Source organism: Bombina bombina, chromosome 8 (genome assembly GCF_027579735.1).
Source record: "Bombina bombina isolate aBomBom1 chromosome 8, aBomBom1.pri, whole genome shotgun sequence".
In the NCBI taxonomy this organism is placed as follows: domain Eukaryota; kingdom Metazoa; phylum Chordata; class Amphibia; order Anura; family Bombinatoridae; genus Bombina; species Bombina bombina.
This window is the reverse complement of record NC_069506.1, coordinates 273581542-273595638: the sequence shown is the minus strand read 5'-3', so window position 1 is coordinate 273595638 and position 14097 is coordinate 273581542. Positions and strand designations below refer to the sequence as shown.

The following is a 14097-nucleotide window of genomic DNA, read 5'->3' as shown; positions in this document are numbered from 1 at the left end:
TTACACACCAACCGGATGGACTTGCGTCCATTGTGATTACTACCCATGCGGGGCGACGGAAATTTTTCCCTATTAGAACTGATGTGGATGATTGCCACCAAGCGAGACTCTCTCATCTGGGGATCCAGATAGATGATCTGCGACAGATATGAATGATCTCCATTCCATTGTCTGAGCATACACAACTGAAGAAGTCTCAGTTGAAAGCTAACAAACAATATAGCACCAGATGCTGCAACCATAAGATCTACCACTTTCATGCATTGAGCCACCGAAGGATGGGCATTGTACTGAAGCAGGGAACATGCCCTCTGTAGTGTTTCCCTGCGCTGATCGGTGAGGTAAATGTGCATACTGACCAAATTTATGGTCATTCCCAGAAAGATTACCCTCGTGGCCGGAACAAGGGAGCTCTTTTCCAAGTTGACCTTCCAACCATGCGCCTGAAGACAAGACAGTAATCTCTGAGTATGGTCCTGAGCCGCTGGCAAGGATGAAGTCTGGACCCGAATGCCGTCCAGGAAAGAAGCCACTGCAATCTCCTGCAGACAAACCACAGCCAGCAGAGCTCCCAGCACCTTGTTAAACATGTGGGGTGCCATAGCCAGTCCAACTGGAAGTGCAACAAACTGGTAGTGTTTGTCTTGGAAGGCGAACCGTAGGAAATGGTAATGATCTAGGTGGATCGGAATGTGAAAGAACGCATCCTTTAAATCTATTGTGGACAGGAATTGGCCCTCCTGCACCAGGAGAAGAATCTACACCTTATTGTTTCCATATTTAAGGTAGGAACCTTTTACGAATCTGTTGAGATCCTTCAAGTCCAAAATAGGACATAATGTGCCCTCCTTCTACTACAAAAGAGTAGAGTAGAACCCCTTGCCTCTCCCATGGCAATGAGGTCGTCCATGCAGCTAAGAAGAGCCACCCTCTTTACAGCAAAAAATTATCCTTTGGAGGATGTGATCGAAAAATGATTCTGTATCCCTGGCAAATAATGTCCAGTGCTCATGGATCCCTGATGAACTGATACCATTCATTCTGAAACAAAGAATGCATGCCCCACACAACCTGGCCCCAGGTTGTGGGAAATTCCATCATGGTGACATGTTGTCCTGGGACGACTTCTTGGGCCACCTAGTTTTATTCCACCCGTAGGAGGCTTCCAGGTTGCCCTAGAAGACTCTATCACAAGCATGTCTGCGCTCCTCTTTGTAGACTTAGCTTTCCTATCCTAATATAGGAAAGCTCCCTTTCCACCAATGACTGTGTCTATGTGGGAGTCCAGGTCTAGATCAAACAAGAACTTGCCTTTGAAGGGCAAAGATAAAAGACTAGATTTTATCCACTGACCACGACGTAAGCCACAAGGCCCACCTAGCCAGAACCGCAAAGCTAGAGTTCTTAGCGTTGAGGTAAATAGTTTGTAGGATGGCATCCCTGATGAAGACATTTGCCAGCCCTTGGAATTGTAAATTATCCTGTATCTCCTCCAGGGGAGTTCAGTAATCAGATCCGTTAAGAATTAACACCAGAGCTTGGCTGCCTCCTTGACTGTAGCTATTCCTGCTGCTGGTTGAAATAGGGCACCAGACTAGAGAAACAGTACTCTGAGAGATCCCTCCAGTAGGTTCACTGTTCCAAACTTCTGCATAGTTATCTGGAACAGGGAACAATCTCTTAAATGGCTCCGAAGATACCCTGGCCTTTCCCATTCCTTAGAGATGATCTTAGCAGTAACGGGGGGGGGGGGGGGTACAGGAAACCCATCTGAGAGCCTAGGTCTAAAGAATAATCCCCAGTCACGGAGCCTGTGGCTCCTCAGGTGACCTTGCTGCCAGAACCTCCAGGGTAGTTAGGACCCTTTTCAACAGGAGCCTGAGCTGCTCCGCTTTGAACCTAATTGTCCCCTCCTCGGAGACCTCTTCCAACTCTCACTCGGAAAGGTCATAGGAAAGAGGTTCACCTTCAGAGCCAACTATAGGTTCGTTCTAAGAAGGTTGTCTATAACTATCAGTCTTGGCCTCCACCACCACACCTGGGCTACGAACTGGAGAATATTCAACCTCTCTCGTGCTATTCCTGTCTAGTGCTCAGAGTATCCGACACAGCCTCCCATATGCGGGTCGTAAGGTCATTGGTTAAAAGGCCCACCCCAGCCGGGACTGAGCCACTCTTAGTGCCACACTCTTGGGTAGCAGAGATCACCTTCATGGGCTGCTGGACAGGGGTGTCCTCATCAGTCAAGGCAGGAGAAGTCATAGTAGGGTCTTCTGGAGAACAGGCATGTGGGAGCTCCTCCATGGTCTGACTGCTTGGGCCTCCTGAGTAAGACATCAGGACATATGTTAGCCAGCAATTGCAGAGTTGTGCCGGAGGGTTCACAGGGGTTAATTTACAGAGCATGCATTTACTATCAATAGAATCTACCAAGGCAGATTCCTCCAGACTCTACATAGAGTTGTCCATTGTACGAGAAGGAAATAATCATGGACCACACAGCGGGATATCAGGTCCCAAGCACCAAAACAGCTGACCCCTTGAAAGCCTAGGTTAGGGCGTCTTACCACTCTGGTCCACCTGAGCCACGTTGTTACTGATCTCCCACAGAGCTACTATGCAGCGGATCCGAAGCGTAAATGTCGCAGAAGCACTGCCTATGGTGGGATTCAGTGTCACCGCCCACCACTACAGCTTGTATCAAAATATAGCCTGCAGTCTTTAGTAAACCCAATAGCCACCAGTGGGCACCTGCACAATATCCTTTTAAAAACACATAAACAAAACTTTTTTACAGCACTTTTATTATTAGCAGCCTTTTCTATTTGCATTAGTACTTTAGTTTCCTCCATGTCACTAATGTTGGGGAGCTTATAGCATTTTCCTAGTAATATTTTTTAGAATTTTTTTCTCACTCCTTATTTTGAACCCACAGGGTCTTTACATTATCACCTGTATCATCATAAATATCTTCCCATATTGTAGGTTTATGGTCAGGTAAATATACAAGCAAATTCCTCCACCCCTTTTATTACCCCTGTCCCTCTTAAATAAAGTATACACCTCTAAGTTAACTGCCCAGTCATGTGAATCATCCCACCAAGTTTCAGTTATACTGATAACATCATAGTCCTCTTCTGCAACTAAGAGCTCCAGTTCCCCCATTTTACCCATTATGCTTCTTGCATTTGCTGTCATACATTTAATTTTCATGAGCTTTCAGCTCCTACTTTGTGCGCTTTCCTCCAAATTCTCTAATGTGACATTACCCAAGTGTACCCTTTTGTCATCCCTCCCTTGAGATATTATAGGTCTGACATATTCACAGACTGATCTTTCTGCACTATTATGCTTGGACTGACCCTCCCACCTTTACCTTGTTTAAAATATTCTCTAAGCATGAACCATCCTCTGCCCCATGCCATTCAGGTGCAATCCATCCTTACTGTACAAATTGTACCCAAGTGAAACGTCAGCCCAGTGCTCTAAAAAGTAAAACCCCTCATTCTTACACCATGCTTTTCACAAGGAATTAAATTAACTTAGCTCCTTCTGCCTTACTGGGTTAGCACATGGCACTGGTAATATTACCTTGGAGGTCCTTGCTTTAAGCTTGCTACCTAATTCCTTAAAGTTATTTTTTAGGACACTCCATCTCTCACTGATTCCTTCATTAGAGCTAATATGCACCATGAGTGCAGGATCAGACCAAGATCCCTCAAAAAAATCTATCAATATGCTCCACAATATGTCTAACACGAGCCACTGGAAGACAGCAAACTGTTCTATTTAAGGGGTCTGGATGACAAATTACCCTATCAACCGTCCTAATAATAGTCTCCTACAACTAACATCTGCCTCAGGCCCAGACTTGTATGCTCCTCTTCCATGACTGAAGGACTGTTAACTATAGTATGCCCCACTTCCATGACTGAAGGACTGCTCACTATACTAGGCAGAACAGCCCTTCAATCAATCTGGCAAATCTGTTTTGGTATACCAGCTCAGAACTGGCCTGTCTCTTCCGCTTACTTTTACTACCCCTTCTAACTGTGACCCAGCTACATCCCGAAGTCTCCCCATCTGAATCCTCTACATTCCCACTGCTAGAACCATGAACAATCTGCTCAGACATATCCATTTCCCTTTCAAGTATCTGAATATCATGCAGTGTTGCAATTCGTTCCTCCAGAACTCTAATACAAAAGAGGCAATATGCTCACACATATCTGGAGCACTACATGACTGGAAATAGTACTGCCATCTAGTGCTCCTTATAATGTATAACATTGTTGCATAACTGCTGCCATATAGTGCTGAAGACATGTGCACTCTCTTGAGCTTACTTTTCCTGCTTTTCGACAAAGGATAATAAGAATACAAAGCAAATTGGATAATAGAAATAAATTAGAAAGTTGTTTAAAATGTTATGTTCTATCTGAATCATGAAAGAAAAATGTTGGGTGTTATGTCCCTTTAACCATAGTTAAAGGGGCATGGAATCCAAATTGTCTTTTTCATAAATCAATTAAAACAACTTTCAATGTACTCCTATTGTTAATGTTGCTTCATTCTCTTGGTATTCTTTGTTAAAGGAGCATAAATGCACTACTGGGAGTTAGCTAAAAACAGATGGCAAATGACAAGCGGTATATATGTACAGCCCACCAATCAGCAGCTATCTCCCAGCTCTTGAGCGTACCTAGGTATGCTTTTCAACAAAGGATACCAAATAAGCAAATTATATAATAGAAATTAATTAGAAAGTTGTTTTAAAATTGCAAGCTCTATCTAAAGAGGGGTCAGTGGGCTCTGTATCAATAAGGACTAATCTTGTGTTGGTATGTTCATTGTCTAACATGGGCCTATTCTAGTTGTACAAGAAAGAAATGGTGAAATCTATGTCAGATGAACCCACTCAAAACCCATAGAATAACAAGGTTTAATGATGGTCTTTAAACTGGAAAAACCACAAAAATACATATGAAGCACATTGTCACTTTTTTTAATAGTTCAGAATACACAACTTTAACAGGTCAGATTACCTGATGGATGTGTAATATATATTAAACACTTTTAGCAAACATGTTTCCAAAGCTTTGTGGTTGTAATTATTGTTTTTGTATAGTTGCTGTGCAAGATATCAAGTATTTGGCCAATTAGATGGTATTGGCAGGACACCTACTGGCGATGAGCCTCAGTACATTTCAAACACACCACAAAGCCTCTCAGCAGCCAAACAAACCTAAATGAATCTAGCTCAGAATCTACTGATCCTTTCTTGGTCCCTATGTATAACTTCATTCAACCATCAGAGCTTATTTATTTTACAATTGGTGATGAGTTCATTAATTAATGTAACAAAATATTTACATATTTATTTTCTTTTTTACCTGTTCAATTCTAAAGGGTTCAAAAGTGATGTCAAATGTTGTTGTCTAATATTTTATAAATTGTTAATGAGCAAAGCATTATTCTTTTGTGTATTGTTTAAAAGCACTGGGATCTATTACAATCCATAGCTAAGTGGGATTTTGCAGGGTCTTGCAGTTTAAGGCCTTTCCAAGCTTTTATTTATTTATTTTTTATATATACTTTTTACTGTGAAAACTCACCAGATTCTTCACATACAGTACATCATTTTGAATGATTCGTTGATTTATCTAATTCAGTAGCCTGATTTTGGCGAGTTTCGTAAGGCATATATTTTACATATAATTTACATTTTCACACTTGCTCACAAATAAAGGGCCAGATTACGAGTTGAGCACAAAATAATGCTTCAACTTGAGCATTAATTGCACTAAAAGTACATTTTTTGCGCTTGTCGAGTTGCACTCATAATACGAGTTGAAAGTAAACTGCTATTTTAGGATTATAGTTTATTTCCTTGTATGTATTTTGATTGCTTTGCTACTATTAAACGCTAATTATTTTACAATTGAAATCTTCATAAAGCTATTTTTGTTTATTCATCTGGTGTTGGTATAATTAATAGACTTATAGCAATTAAAAGGATTAAGGTTTTGTGTTTATTTTCTTTAACAAGTTTTAATCAAGTGTGTCATTAAATTACAAGCATTACACCTATAAACCAGTTCACATAATACACTTTTATAGGTAAAGATAATATTCATAACATTTTGGAGGCACTGCTGAGATAAACACTAGCGCTAAATCAACAAGCGCAAAAAAAACAAAGTTTAAAAAATTGGGTAAGTGTTCACATATTCCCCCATATATGTCAATGAAGAAAAAGAAGTGAGGGAAAACACCCCACTCTTGCATAAACCTGATCGCATATTTTCATTAAGCGCTAAACCAATATGAAAATATTAATATTTTTAAATAAATATTTCTACATATATCTGATGTTTTTTGGTAAAATATATATCTATACCTATACATATAGATGATTATATAGATTATATATAGATGATTATTATATATGGATAGATATATACATACATATATATATATATATATATATATATATATATATATATACATTTTTATAAATACTATACATAGCTATGCTTTGACATGTTTTCATCTCCTTAACTGCAAAGGGCTCCAATCAACATATATATATATATATATATATATATATATATATATATATATATATATATATATATATATACAGTATATATATGTCTATATATGTGTACTTATGTGTATATATGTATTTAAGTACATTTATATACATATGTACACATATATAGACATGTCTATATACATACATATACATCTTTAGAGATGTATATGTATGTTTCTCAATGTTAAAGCCCTTTACCTGCCTTTTTTTTCCTAACACCTGAGATCTCATATCTTTGAGTCTTTATAACTTGTTAATAATGTTATTATGAGTGTAACTATACTTTGTAATGTATTTTTGATGTGTACTGTGCAACCTTTATGTGTTGTGAAACAGTTAACCAGAGCTCTAAAGTCGCATTAATCATTCTAGCTTAAATCACTATTGCGTTCAAACTTGTAATACCAGTGATAAGCCCGACAAGTGCAAATCCCAGCAATAGACCCCTTTTGCTCTCTACTTGTAATCTGGCCAAAAATATGATTACTAAAATGTTCATTAAACACTTAGACTTTCTCTCTTTTTCATTGATCTAGGAACATATTTCACCCATGAAGCAAAAGGAGCAGATGATGCAGCAGATGCAGATACAGCAATCATCAATGCAGAAGGTGGCCAGAACAGCTGTGAAGAGAAGAAAGAATATTTTATTTAGCCTTGTGTGTAGGCATGAGCACTGCTCAGACTCATTGCCTAAGGAAAGAAGGACCTTCCAGCGTCTCGCGTTTTTTATCGTTTGGCTATGGTACGGATGGAGGAGTGGGGAACCCATCTGGTATAAAGTGATCACCCCTTAACACTCTGTTTATTGTTTGACACTTTTACTTTCTTTGGGATAACCAGAGTCTGAAACATTGGGGATGGGTGGGTTTAGGTAAAATGTATATTCCAGGCTTCTTGGTGCAGGAGGACTCTGTGTAAAACGTCATATCACTGCACAGAGGACACCCTACAGCAGATCCCTGTGCATAAGTCTGCAGCAGGCTCCTCCTCCACTGACCGTGTGTATTTATCATCTGCAGAAAATTTGGTGCCTTGCTTGTTTTTTATTTCACTTTCCAGAAATATTCTTGTTTTCCCGACTGGTTATTTAGGCCACTACATGTTATGGCTGCTCTTCTGTCTGTCCATATCTTGTTACTTTATTCTAAAACTGCATCTATGTGTATTTCATTCCAGCTACTGTTGGGCATGCACGTTTTTGTTTCCCATAGAGATAGTACCTTATATCACTTACTGGTGATGTCTTATGAGACTTCCTACTTAGGTTGCTCTTTTTCTGCTAGAATGAGTTTCCCTTAAGCTTGTTTTCTCTTAATTTATCTCATGTTTCATGCCTGGCCTGTGTTCTATATGCCTATATTGCATCACATTCTTCTGGGCCTGTCCGCTGTCCATCTAATGTCACTTCCTGCTGGGCTTGACTTCTATCTGTCTGTTTTGCATCACATTCTGCTGGACCAGTCTTATCTTAAGTCACCTTTACTGGCTTGTCTTTTCTCTGTCCATCTTATGTTACCTCCAGCTGGACCAGTTGTATCTCTGCTCATCTTTTATCACCTCCTCCTGTGCTTGTCTTCTGTCCATCTATTGTCACTTCTTGCTAGGCTTGACATCTATCTGTCCATTTTGCATCACATTCTGCTGGGCCTGTCTTCTGTCCATTTAATTTTACCTTCTTCTGGGCTTGTCTTCTCTCTGTCCATTTTATGTCACATCCTGCTTGAATTGTCTTTTATCTGTCCATTGTATCTCATCTCCCTCAGGGCCTGCCTTCTATTTGTGCATCTTGCAACATCTCTATATTATGTCACTTCCTGCTGGACCTCTCTTCTGTTTGTTTATCTTTTGTCACTTGCTGCTGGATTTTCCTTCTGTTTGTCCATCTGACATCTCCTACTGTTGTAGCTGTCTTCTATTTGTCCATTTTATGTCCCCTTCTGCTGGGCATGACTTCTAATTTTTTCTATTATAATTTTTATACTTTATTTATAAAGTGCTAACAAATTGTGCAGTACTGTTCATGATTATATTATGTGACCTTCAGCTTCACGTCTTCTCTGCTCTTATCACCACCTGGTTGGCTTATCTTCCATCTGCCCATCTTTATGTTGCCTTCCTTAAAGCCTGTCTTTTCTTTCTTTATCTTATGTCACCAGCTACTGTTGTCTCTGGCCATCTTTTGTCACTTCCTACAGGTCTTCTATCTGTTCATCTAACATCATCAACTACTCTGCCTGCCATAATGTTGTCCATTTTATGTCACCTTCAGCAAGACCAGTCTAATATCTGTCCATCTGTCATTATCTCCTGCTGCACCCGTCTTATCTCTGTCCATCGTTGGCTACTTACAGTTGGGCTTATCTTCTATCTGTTCATCTGGAGTCGCTTTTTTTCTTCCCTCTGTCCATCTTTGTCACCTCCTACTGGGCCAGTCTTCTCTTTGTCAATCTTATGTGGCATTTGGCTTTTCCTCCCTATCTCCATTTTATGTCACAATGTGCTGGATTTGTCTTCTATCTGTCCATTTTATTTTTTCTCCTGCTAGGCCTACCATCTCCCGTCCATATTTTGTTAGCTCCTACTTTGTGTGTATTTTACCTGTCCATCTTACATCAAGATATGCTGAGCCTGTTATCTCTTAGGCCTCAGGCAGGACCAGTCTTCTCTTAAGTCACCTTTTGCTGGCTTGTCTTCTCTCTTCCATCGTATGTCAACTCCAGCTTGACCAGTTGTATCTCTGCCCATCTTCTATCACCTCCTTCTGTGCTTGTCTTCTGTCTATTTAATGTCACCTGCTGCTTGGCTTGAGATCTGTCCATATCATGTCACCTATTGCTGTACTTGTCTCTGTAATGTTAACTACTTTTGGGTTTGCCTTCTATTTGTCTAGCTGATGTCATCTCCTGATGGGCTCTTGTTCTCTGTGTCAATCTATATGGCACCTCCTAATGGTCTTTTTTACTAACTGTTTATATTTGTCATCTCCAACTGAATATACCGTCTCTTTGTCTCGTCTTATGTCACCTCCAACTTTGCTTGTCCTCTCTCTGTCAATCTTATAGCACCATCTGTTGGTTTTGTCTTCTATCTGTCTACCTGATGTCACATCCAGTTAAACTCCTCTACTTGTGCACCTTACATCACTTTTTTTCTGGTCCTGTCTTCTGCCTGTTGATCTCATGTTGCCTTATGCTGGGCTATGTACTTCAGTCTATCCAACTAATATCACTTTTAGTTTGTCCAGCCAATGTTTTGTTCTTTCTATATCACGTGAATTCAAGTCTCTCCATCTTACATAACTTCATGCTGACTATATCTTCTGTTTGTGCTTCTCATGCAACCTCTTGCTGAGCCTGTGTTTTTGTCTGTATATCTCATGTGACTTCATGCTGGAACTGCCTTCTATCTGACCAGGTCATTTTTTGCTGGGCTTGTGTTTTAGCATGCCATTTGCAGTACATTTTGCTTGGCATGTATTCTAGAAATCCACCAAAGTCTTGATTTTGCATCCCCAGAAACCCAGCATGAGAGGCAGTGAAGTCTCTTTGATCTTTTATCGAAATAAATCATCTCTGTTTGTTGGTTACATGAAGAAACTGTGGGAACCAATATATTTCAACTTACAGAAGCTGCCACCTTTGCCCACCTTGGACTGTTAGTGGGAGAAAGTGAGGTTGTGCCTTTTCTATCACAAACTAGTTAAAAATGAGCCAATTTTGTGGCAGTCTTTCCTCTGTTTGCAAATTATTTTGCCATTCATAGGTAACCTCACTCTTTTGCTGTTAATCTCTCTGCTCCCTGTGCCTATTTTTTTCTGTGCCTTGCTTTGTATCCCTGTGCCTCCTCCATATGTTCTGTGCCCCATTCATTTTTCCATATGCCCAGTCCCTTCATATGATGCTACCACCCTCCCTGTGCCTCACTGACATCTTTTCCTGTGTCAATGTCTTTTTCTGGCCCTGTTTTTCTCAGAACTATTTCATGTTTCCTTGTCATCTTGCTCGCCCTTGTCTGTCCCCCTTTCCTACTCTTCTGTGTGCCACTTGCTTTTATTCTATGCTTATCTCACTTTATACTTTTTTATTCTTTGTCTTTCATCTCTGTAATTACATCTGTTTCTTCCCGTGTGCTTCATCCTCCCATGTATGGCTGTGTTTTGTTAACTCATCTCTCTCCTGTTTTTAATATACTTTCCCTTTATGTTCTGACCAGACATTCTTTTTATCAACTTCCATTCTTTTCTCCACTCTTTCATCTCTTTCTTTTCCTGTTTCTCTTCCATTTTTCTTACATCCATTCTCCCCATTTTATTTTCTTCTTTCTTCCTGTTCACAGTCTGTTCTCCTCCCTTCTTTGTGCCACTTAACATTTTCTTTCAAGGAGGCATAGCGCTCTCTCGATCTCTGCACCCCTGTGTATTCACCCTTGTTTCCCATTCACAGCATTAAAGGTGCAGTTTCCCTTAATGCTTACGCATTTTGCCCTTATGAGAGCTGCTATAAAATGCAGTCTATATTATAGATTCTGTAGTATTATTGTGCTGTCTGGAGGGTTCAGTCTAAATTTGTTAATTAAAACAATGTAAAATACCATTGCTATTATAGAAGGTGTTAGCAAGCTAAGTGCTTTGCTGTATTGTCATCTTAACTGTGATTTGCTTAATAGAATTGCATTTGTACTGTGTAATACTGATCTTATATTTGGAGTTATTTAAAGATGGCCACCAAGCAGAGAGGATATTTTAAACTGCACCCACTGAAAATGGTCAAGAGTATGCAATGCTACTGACCTGCCATGTGTGGGCGCTCTTTCCTTGCACCCCCTCCCCAACCCAGGAACATAGAATAAAATATTTCTCCTATTATCTGTGAGGTTATATTAAGATTCCAGTTGTGTGGTTTTTGCTAGGCCTAGCATGACTAATGTGCTTTCATGTGGTGGATTCAACTAATAACTGCACAGAAGCGGAGCAGGCCAAGGACAAACCAGCGGGAACACAAGAAAGCCATACCCTCATCACCCTCTTTCTGGATAAACCTGCCCCAATAACCTTAATAAAACATACAGATATCACCTGGGTTCTTCTGTTTTTCTATGAAAGCCTTCAGTTTTGAGGAAACTTTTTTGCTGCAATTAATGAATTTAAATCATAAATACTTTAACCCTAGTACTTGTGAAGATATTGGGTCCCTGAATGAGATTACTGTGTGTGATGTGTATCCCTGGGCTGCCCCTATATGATCATTTCTTTTCTGTGGTGTGTATTACTGTGCCCCTCAAGGATTATGCCTGACGGGAACTGATTACGGGCTGCCCCCCAAGCTGTTTATGAATTATATAGCTGGGGCATCCTTCTCGGTGAATGCTCCTCTCGGAGTATCTGCATGCTGCCTCCCTGCACTCACAGACCAGGATACCAACACAATGTATATCTGGCTTCTCACTGCTCGCTTCATAGTGTCACAAAATGACTTGAGGTATCTGCTAGTTTTTATTCTTTTTAAGATGTTAGGTAATGGCCATCTTTAATACTCCCTAAGTATGCTATTTAAGGTGGAAATGAGGGGTCACAGAGGGACATTCCTCATGTAGGCTGTGTGCAAGTCTTGTTTCCCGTGTAAGCGCTTGTGTTTCCTCTCGGTGGCTCCGGGAGGCAGTTTTGTTCTTGTTTTTGCTTGTCTCAGGTCCCTGTGTCCCCTGTGTGTTCTGTCTCAGGTAGGCTGCTAAACTTTAGGCCCCACATATCAAATGGAAGCTCAGATTGATCATATCATGGATAGATAATCATTTTCTCCTCCCCCCCCTTTTTTTTTTTTTTTTTGCTTTTTAGTTGTATTATTTCTGTATTTTTTAATATACGGTAAACTGTTTGAAATGTATTGTTGAGTATTACTTTGTAAGAAAATGATAATAAAACATAAAATCATGTCATGCTTTCTTTTATTTATTTGTTTTTTTCTATGTTTACTGTGCAATTGGTCTGTCTACGCGAAAAGGGTAAACACCATCCAACATTCTCTCCTGTCTTAAAATAAACCACCTATGGGCTAGATTACGAGTGGAGCGGTAGTTTGAATCTAGACTTTGGCTTTTTGTACGCGTCAGATTGCACGCTTATTACAAGTTAAAAGTAAAAAGTTTTTGCTTGTGCGCTAAGCCGACCCACGCAAAAAGCCAGGCTTCCAATATCGCAACTATGTCAACGTTTCCCCCCATAAACTTCAATATAACAGAAAAGTGAAGAAAAAAACAACATCCTTACTCGCACACAAACCTGGTCACATTTTCTCTAGTGCGCTAACCCAACATGAAAATATGAGTTTTTCACATTCCAATGTTCTTCACAATTGAAGAAAATGTTCTATTTATTCATAAATACATGTTTCTACATATATCTAAAGGTTGTTTTTTTGGCTAAATATATATATATAGGAGTATCTTTTTAAAAATACATAGAACATATTCCTCTATGTGAAGAACATTGGAATGTGAAATATTTAAGTACATACATAAACACTTTATTAAATATGAATATTGCATAAAAAATGATTTTACATGTTTTCAGCTACTTGACTCTAAAGGGCTCCAATGCACTTGTTTGTCTATTTATGTATTTATGTGTATATATGTCTGTAAAATATATATACACATACAAATACACATATATATATATACCACACAGACGGCTAGATTACAAGTTGCGCGCTGACTGCAGCTCGGGTGTAATATGTTTTTTCTTTAGGCTCCTTTGAGCGTCTTCTGCCTCTTTAGCCTCACCAGTCCTTATGTTATGAAATACTGTTTAATAACATAAGAACTGGTGAGGATAGAGAGGCGCAAAACCTGGGGCCAGCAAGTAATTAAATTCCAACCAAAAGTAGCAGCTCTGCTGTGTGAATTTCCCTGCACACTGCCATAGTGTGAGACAGACTGACTACAGCAGTGTACATTTCCCTGCACACTATCATAGTGAGACAGACTGACTACAGCAGTGTACATTTCCCTGCACACTGCCATAGTGTGAGACAGACTGACTACAGCAGTGTACATTTCCCTGCACACTATCATAGTGTGAGACAGACTGACTACAGCAGTGTACATTTCCCTGCACACTGCCATAGTGTGAGACAGACTGACTACAGCAGTGTACATTTCCCTGCACACTGCCATAGTGTGAGACAGACTGACTACAGCAGTGTACATTTCCCTGCACACTGCCATAGTGTGAGACAGACTGACTACAGCAGTGTACATTTCCCTGCACACTGCCATAGTGTGAGACAGACTGACTACAGCAGTGTACATTTCCCTGCACACTGCCATAGTGTGAGACAGACTGACTACAGCAGTGTACATTTCCCTGCACACTGCCATAGTGTGAGACAGACTGACTACAGCAGTGTACATTTCCCTGCACACTGCCATAGTGTGAGACAGACTGACTACAGCAGTGTACATTTCCCTGCACACTGCCATAGTGTGAGACAGACTGACTA

The 14097-nt window shown here is 40.0% G+C and overlaps 1 protein-coding gene across 2 annotated transcripts in view; it reads left to right on the top strand.

Moving 5' to 3' along the window:
• The window catches only part of CADM1 (cell adhesion molecule 1), a 636874-nt gene extending 624342 nt beyond the window's left edge, over positions 1–12532 (top strand). For both annotated transcript variants that reach the window (XM_053691376.1, XM_053691375.1), the window contains one exon: positions 7135–12532. In XM_053691376.1, the coding sequence (XP_053547351.1) occupies positions 7135–7253 (119 nt within the window). In that variant the 3' untranslated portion in view covers positions 7254–12532. The remainder of the gene's footprint in view (positions 1–7134) is intronic.
• Positions 12533–14097: the final 1565 nt, after the last annotated feature.